The sequence below is a fragment of the Scyliorhinus canicula genome, unplaced genomic scaffold (assembly GCF_902713615.1).
Source record: "Scyliorhinus canicula unplaced genomic scaffold, sScyCan1.1, whole genome shotgun sequence".
In the NCBI taxonomy this organism is placed as follows: Eukaryota; Metazoa; Chordata; class Chondrichthyes; order Carcharhiniformes; family Scyliorhinidae; genus Scyliorhinus; species Scyliorhinus canicula.
The window spans coordinates 97,727-105,688 of record NW_024055960.1 but is presented as its reverse complement, the minus strand read 5'-3'; the positions used below and the strand labels follow the sequence as shown (position 1 = coordinate 105,688).

The window sequence follows — 7,962 nt, the reverse complement described above, 5'->3', positions numbered from 1 at the left end:
TTGCATTCATTACTGATTATTGTTTATTGTTGGTGGGTATAAATTTGGGAGAAAATGTGAAAAAGGAGAAGAATAAAAATATTTTTTATTTTTAAAAAAAAATTCCACTGCGCCATTATGAGTTCAAGTGGTTGGAGAGCTGAAAAGGTTTATTTATTGTGGTTTAACTGGGAATAAAGAGAGCAGTTACGGGTAATGTGTTCACCGTATTGAAATGAAAATAGCTTATTCGGGGCGCCACACTACCAGAAGGATGTGGAGGCTTTAGAGAGAGTGCAGAAGAGATTTACCAGGATGTTGCCTGGTACGGAGGGCATTAGCTATGGGGAGAGGTTGAATAAAGTCGGTTTGTTCTCACTGGAACAACGGAGGTTGAGGGGCGACCTGATAGAGGCCTACAAAATTATGAGGGGCATGGACAGAGTGGATAGTCAGAGGCTTTTCCCCAGGGTAGAGGGGTCAATTACTAGGGGGCATAGGTTTAAGGTGCGAGGGGCAAGGTTTAGAGGAGATGGACGAGGCAAGTTTTTTACACAGAGGGTAGTGGGTGCCTGGAACTCGCTGCCGGAGGAGGTGGTGGAAGCCGGGACGATAGTGACATTTAAGGGGCATCTTGACAAATACATGAATAGGATGGGAATAGAGGGGATACGGACCCAGGAAGTGTAGTAGATTGTAGTTTAGACGGGCAGCATGGTCGGCACGGGCTTGGAGGGCCGAAGGGCCTGTTCCTGTGCTGTACTTTTCTCTGTTCTTATTGTCACAAGTCGACGTCACTGAAAAGCCCCTAGTCGCCACATTCTGGCGCCTGTTCGGGGAGGCTGGTACAGGAATTGAACCCGCCCTGCTGGCCTTGTTCTGCATTGCAAGCCAAGCTGTTAATCCCACTGTGCTACACCAGCCCCTCTGTGTTCGTAATAAAGTTTGCTTTTATCTGCCATATCCCTATTTTTGCGTGGAATCACTCCTCCGTTGTGGAAGCCTCCCCCGACAGTCTGCCGGAGCTGAATAAATGATTAGTGTTTCTGCCCAGTGTCTCGCTCACGTTCTGGGCGCGTGACACTGGCAGCCCGTTGTTTCAGCACTCACCTTGCCTCCGCTGAGGGCCCGGAACAGGGCCAGGATGCTCTCGATGAGGAAGAGGAGGTAGATGCCCCCCAGTGCGGATAGCCCCTTCCAGATAGTGTCCGTGGCGGCTGCGTCCTCCGGGTTCTTGTGTCTGTGTTCCTGACCGCCCTGGGCCTAAATCAAGAGAGGGGGAGCGGGGTTGTCAAGGGACATAGTTGTAATGGGGGCATCGCCTCAAAATAAGGGGAAGTAGATTTAGGACTGAGTTTAGGAGGAACTTCTTCACCCAAAGCGTGGTGAATCTATGGAATTCCTTGCCCGGGGGGGGGGGGAGAATCCTCCTATTCCTGTGTAACAGATTCGAGGGTGAGGAGGGGGCTGAATGGGAGCCTCCTGTCCCTGTGTAACAGACTCGAGGAGGGGCTGAATGGGCTCCTCCTGTTCCTGTGTAACAGACTGGAGGAAGAGGCTGAATGGGATTCTCCTGTCCCTGTGTAACAGGCTCGAGATGGGGCTGAATGGGATCCACCTGTTCCTGTGTAACAGGTTAGAGGAGGAGGCTGAATGGGATCCTCCTGTTCCTGTGTAACAGGCTCGAGGAAGAGGAGGGGGCTGAATGGGATCCTCCTGTTCCTGTGTAACAGGCTGGAGGAGGAGAGGTGTGAATGGGATCCTCCTGTTCCTGTGTAACAGGCTCGAGGAGGGGGCTGAATGGGATCCTCCTGTTCCTGTGTAACAGGCTCGTGGAGGAGGAGGGGTGTGAATGGGATCCTCCTGTTCCTGTGTAACAGGCTGGAGGAGGAGGAGGGGGCTGAATGGGATCCTCCTGTTCCTGTGTAACAGGCTCGAGGAGGAGGAGGGTGCTGAATGGGATCCTCCTGTTCCTGTGTAACAGGCTCGAGGAAGAGGAGGCTGAATGGGATCCTCCTGTTCCTGTGTAACAGGCTGGAGGAGGGGGCTGAATGGCCTCCTGTTCCTGTGTAACAAGCTCAAGGAGGAGGAGGGGACTGAATGGGCTCCTGGTCCTGTGTAACAGGCTCGAGGAGGAGGGGGGCTGAATGGGAGCCTCCTGTTCCTGTGTAACAGGCTCGAGAAGGAGGAGGGGGCTGAATGGGATCCTCCTGTTCCTGTGTAACAGGCTCGAGGAGGAGGGGACTGAATGGGATCCTCCTGTTCCTGTGTAACAGGCTCGAGGAGGAGGAGGGGGCTGAGTGGGATCCTCCTGTTCCTGTGTAACAGGCTCGTGGAGGAGGAGGGGGCTGAATGGGATCCTCCTGTTCCTGTGTAACAGGCTCGAGAAGGAGGAGGGGGATGAATAGGGATCCTCCTGTTACTGTGTAACAGGCTCGAGGAGGAAGAGGGGCTGAATGGGATCCTCCTGTTCCTGTGTAACAGGCTCGAGGAGGAGGAGGGGGCTGAATGGGATCCTCCTGTTCCTGTGTAACAGGCTCAAGGAGGGAGCTGAATGGGATCCTCCTGTTCCTGTGTAACAGGTTAGAGGAGGAGGCGGAATGGGATCCTCCTGTTCCTGTGTAACAGGCTCGAGGAAGAGGAGGGGGCTGAATGGGATCCTCCTGTTCCTGTGTAACAGGCTGGAGGAGGAGGAGGGGTGTGAATGGGATCCTCCTGTTCCTGAACAGGAGGATCCCATTCCAAAGATGTGCGGGTTAGGTGGATTGGCCATGCTAAATTGCCCGTAGTGTAAGGTTAATGGGGGGGATTACGGGTATACGGGTTACGTGGGTTTAAGTAGGGTGATCATTGCTCGGCACAACATCGAGGGCCGAAGGGCCTGTTCTGTGCTGTACTGTTCTATGTTCTATGTTCCTGTGTAACAGGCTCGAGGAGGGGGCTGAATGGGATCCTCCTGTTCCTGTGTAACAGGCTCGAGGAGGAGGCTGAATGGGATCCTCCTGTTCCTGTGTAACAGGCTCGCAGAAGAGGGGGATGAATAGGGATCCTCCTGTTCCTGTGTGACAGGCTCGAGGAGGGGGCTGAGTGGGATCCTCCTGTTCCTGTGTAACAGGCTCGAGGAGGAAGAGGGGCTGAATGGGATCCTCCTGTTCCTGTGTAACAGGCTTGAGGAGGAGGCTGAAATGGACCCTCCTGTTCCTGTGTAACAGGCTCGAGGAGGAGTAGGGGGCTGGATGGGATCCTCCTGTTCCTGTGTAACAGGCTCGGGGAGGAGGAGGGGGCTGAATGGGATCCTCCTGTTCCTGTGTAACAGGCTCGAGAAGGAGGAGGGGGCTGAATGGGATCCTCCTGTTCCTGTGTAACAGCCTCGAGGAGGAAGAGGGGCTGAATGGGATCCTCCTGTTCCTGTGTAACAGGCTTGAGGAGGGGACTGAATGGGATCCTCCTGTTCCTGTGTAACAGGCTCGAGGAGGAGGAGGCGGCTGAATGGGAGCCTCCTGTTCCTGTGTAACAGGCTCAAGGAGGGAGCTGAATGGGATTCTCCTGTTCCTGTGTAACAGGCTCGAGGAGGAGGAGGGTACTGAATGGGATCCTCCTGTTCCTGTGTAACAGGCTCGAGGGGGAGGAGGGGGCTGAATGGGATCCTCCTGTTCCTGTGTAACAGGTTCGAGGAGGAGGAGGGGGCTGAATGGGGTCCTCCTGTTCCTGTGTAACAGGCTGGAGGAGGAGGAGGGGTGTGAATGGGATCCTCCTGTTCCTGTGTAACAGGCTCGAGGAGGGGGCTGAATGGGATCCTCCTGTTCCTGTGTAACAGGCTCGTGGAGGAGGAGGGGTGTGAATGGGATCCTCCTGTTCCTGTGTAACAGGCTGGAGGAGGAGGAGGGGGCTGAATGGGAGCCTCCTGTTCCTGTGTAACAGGCTCGAGGAGGAGGAGGGTGCTGAATGGGATCCTCCTGTTCCTGTGTAACAGGCTCGAGGAAGAGGAGGCTGAATGGGATCCTCCTGTTCCTGTGTAACAGGCTCGAGGAGGAGGAGGGTGCTGAATGGGATCCTCCTGTTGCTGTGTAACAGGCTCGAGGAGGAGGAGGGGGCTGAATAGGGATCCTCCTGTTCCTGTGTAACAGGCTCGAGGAGGAGGAGGGGGCTGAATGGGATCCTCCTGTTCCTGTGTAACTGGCTTGAGGAGGAGGAGGCTGAATGGGAACCTCCTGTTCCTGTGTAACAGGCTCGAGGAGTGAGCTGAATGGGATCCTCCTGTTCCTGTGTAACAGGCTTGAGGAGGGGGCTGAATGGGATCCTCCTGTTCCTGTGTAACAGGCTCGAGGAGGGGGCAGAATGGGATCCTCCTGTTCCTGTGTAACAGGCTCGAGGAGGGGGCTGAATGGGACCCTCCTGTTCCTGTGTAACAGGCTCGAGGAGGAGGGGGCTGAATGGGATCCTCCTGTTCCTGTGTAACAGGCTCGAGGAGGAGGAGGGCTGAATGGGAACCTCCTGTTCCTGTGTAACAGGCTCGGGGAGGAGGAGGGGCTGAATGGGACCCTCCTGTTCCTGTGTAACTGGCTCGAGGAGGGGGCTGAATGGGATCCTCCTGTTCCTGTGTAAAAGCTCGAGGAGGGGGCTGAATGGGATCCTCCTGTTCCTGTGTAACAGGCTCGAGGAGGAGGAGGGGCTGAATGGGATCCTCCTGTTCCTGTGTAACAGGCTGGAGGAGGGGGCTGAATGGGATCCTTCTGTTCCTGTGTAACAGGCTCGGGGAGGAGGAGGGGCTGAATGGGATCCTCCTGTTCCTGTGTAACAGGCTCGGGAGGAGGAGGGGGCTGAATGGGATCCTCCTGTTCCTGTGTAACAGGCTTGAGGAGGAGGAGGGGGCTGAATGGGATCCTCCTGTTCCTGTGTAACAGGCTCGAGGAGGAGGAGGGGCTGAATGGGATCCTCCTGTTCCTGTGTAACAGGCTCGAGGAGGGAGGCTGAATGGGATCCTCCTGTTCCTGTGTAACAGGCTTGAGGAGGAGGAGGGAGCTGAATGGGATCCTCCTGTTCCTGTGTAACAGGCTCGAGGAGGGGGCTGAATGGGATCCTCCTGTTCCTGTGTAACAGGCTCGAGGAGGGGTGTGAATGGGATCCTCCTGTTCCTGTGTAACAGGCTCGAGGAGGAGGAGGGGCTGAATGGGATCCTCCTGTTCCTGTGTAACAGGCTCGAGATGGGGCTGAATGGGATCCTCCTGTTCCTGTGTAACAGGCTCGGGGAGGAGGAGGGGGCTGAATGGGATCCTCCTGTTCCTGTGTAACAGGCTCGAGGAGGAGGAGGGGGATGAATAGGGATCCTCCTGTTACTGTGTAACAGGCTCGAGGAGGAGGAGGGGGCTGAATGGGATCCTCCTGGCAGCTGAAGGGGGGGGGGGTGGTCACGGTCCGCTGTACTTACGTGAGGGAGCAGGTGAAGCAGGGCATCAGCTGACAGCGTGCCAATCGCTAGAGCCACCAGGAAAGTGAGAAGGATGTTGGAAAAAGAGCAGCTGAGGAAGGGAATGATGGCCACGGCCATGAGCGACGTTAGACTGATCACGGTAATGGCAACGAAACCACAGGCCCAAACTGCAAAGGGAGAAGAGAGAACAGTGAGAGGAGGCCGCACCCTCGTCAGAGACAGCTCCCCAGCTTAAAGCGCTTCTCCCCAACTGCCACTATTAACTTCCTTTACGTAATTATCGTTCCCGCCCACAGTCAGGTATTTGTTTTAATATTCATTGACGTGATGTGGGCGTCGCTGGCACATTCCTAATTGCCCCTTGAACCACTGCAATCTGTGTGGGGTTGGTGCACCCGCTGTTAGGGAGAGTTTCAGCATTCGGACCCCAGTGATGGGACGCTGATACGTTTGCAAGTCGGGGTGGTGTCTGGAGGCTCGGAAGGGGTGCGGGGGGGAACCTGCAGGCGGTGGTGTTGCCCGTGCCTCTGCCACACCTCGTCCTTCCCAGTGACAGAGTTTGAACGGCGCTGTCCTTGTAAATGGCGCACAGACCTTTCGGGGGGCGGGGGGGGGGGGGGGGTTGGAATCAGGCGGAGAGTTACTGTCGACGGGATTCCCAGCCTCTGACCTGCTCTGGTAGCCGCAGTATTTATACGGCTGGGTCCAGTTCAGTTTCTGATCAATGGTAACCCCCAGGATGTCGATAGTGGTGAGGGATTCATCAATGGTAATGACATGGAATGTCGAGTGGCGGGGCGAGGATTCCCAGCCTCCGGCCTGCTCTGGTAGCTGTGGTATTGATACGGCTGGGTCCAGTTCAGTTTCTGGTCAGTGGTGACCCCACCCCACCCCAGCGGGTGTTCGTGGTTTCACGGTCAGTGCCCTTGAAGGTGCTGACTCAATCACGCTGGACGACGTTACTAAGACATTCGAATCCCTACTCAACATCATCCAGCTGACCTTCTGAATGTTTAGACCAGTGAGTTTCAACTGGGTGTTTAGCTGTTCCGCTATTGCCCACACATCAGCGTAATACGAGGATGTGACAACATCCTATCTCAACCCAATAAACCAACAGGAAGATGGGAAAACTTTGAAAAGTGCAGGAATTTTTTTGATATATTATGTGTCTGTTGCAGTAATGCTATTGAAAGACCTTGGTTAAGGTATCCAGGTTATAGGTCTGCTAACGCTGTGATTGAGGAGCGAACAGCTCGGCAGGCTGTGATGTCACTCATGTTTTTAGTTTCATTTTCTGCCCTGCCCTGGGTCTGTTTTTAGTTTTGTTTTCAGCCCTGTCCTGCGTCGTTTCTTTTTGTTTTGTTTTCAGCCCTGCCCCGTGTCTATTTTTAGTTTTGTTTTCAGCCCTGCCCTGTGTCTATTTTTAGTTTCGGTTTCAACCCTGTCCTGCGCCGTTTCTTTTTGTTTCGTTTTAGCCCCGTCCTGTGTCTGTTTTTAGTTTCGTTTTCAACCCTGCCCTGTGTCATTTCTTTTAGTTTCGTTTTCAGCCCTGCTCTGGGTCGGTTTTTAGTTTCGTTTTCAGCCCTGCCCTGTGTCATTTCTTTTAGTTTTGTTTTCAGCCCTGCCCTGTGTCTGTTTTTAGTTTTGTTTTCAGCCCTGCTCTGTGTCAGTTATTTTAGTTTCATTTTCAGTCCTGCCTCGTGTCGAGGGGCCTCACGGTAGCATGGTGGTTAGCATCAATGCTTCACAGCTCCAGGGTCCCAGGTTCGATTCCCGGCTGGGTCACTGTCTGTGTGGAGTCTGCACGTCCTCCCCGTGTGCGCGTGGGTTTCCTCCGGGTGCTCCGGTTTCCTCCCACAGTCCAAAGATGTGCGGGTTAGGTGGATTGGCCATGATAAATTGGCCGTAGTGTAACGTTAATGGGGGGATTGTTGGGTTACGGGTATACGGGTTACGTGGGTTTAAGTGGGGTGATCATTGTTCGGCACAACATCGAGGGCCGAAGGGCCTGTTCTGTGCTGTACTGTTCTATGTTCTATGTCTGTTATTAGTTTCAGTTTCAGCCCTGCCCTGCCCCTGTTTTTTTAGTTTCATTTTCAGCCCTGCCCTGCCCCTGTTTTTTTAGTTTCATTTTCAGCCCTGCCCTGCCCCTGTTTTTTTAGTTTCATTTTCAGCCCTGCCCCGTGTCTGTTTTTAGTCTCAATTTCAGAGTTAGAACATAGAACATAGAACAGTACAGCACAGAACAGGCCCTTCGGCCCGCGATGTTGTGCCGAGCCATGATCACCCTACTCAAACCCACGTATCCACCCTATACCCGTAACCCAACAACCCCCCCCTTAACCTTACTTTTTAGGACACTACGGGCAATTTAGCATGGCCAATCCACCTAACCCGCACATCTTTGGACTGTGGGAGGAAACCGGAGCACCCGGAGGAAACCCACGCAGACACGGGGAGGACGTGCAGACTCCGCACAGACAGTGACCCAGCCGGGAATCGAACCTGGGACCCTGGAGCTGTGAAGCATTGATGCTAGCCACCATGCT

The 7,962-nt window shown here is 54.3% G+C and overlaps 1 protein-coding gene across 1 annotated transcript in view; it reads right to left on the bottom strand.

The window, feature by feature from the left end:
- Positions 1-1,041: 1,041 nt before the first annotated feature.
- The window catches only part of LOC119961383 (zinc transporter ZIP10-like), a 35,237-nt gene continuing 28,316 nt past the window's right edge, over positions 1,042-7,962 (bottom strand). The window contains exons 6-7 of the mRNA XM_038788770.1: positions 5,408-5,577; positions 1,042-1,242 (exon numbers count right to left, since the gene is read on the bottom strand). Coding sequence (XP_038644698.1) covers positions 1,042-1,242; positions 5,408-5,577 — 371 coding nt within the window. The remainder of the gene's footprint in view (positions 1,243-5,407; positions 5,578-7,962) is intronic.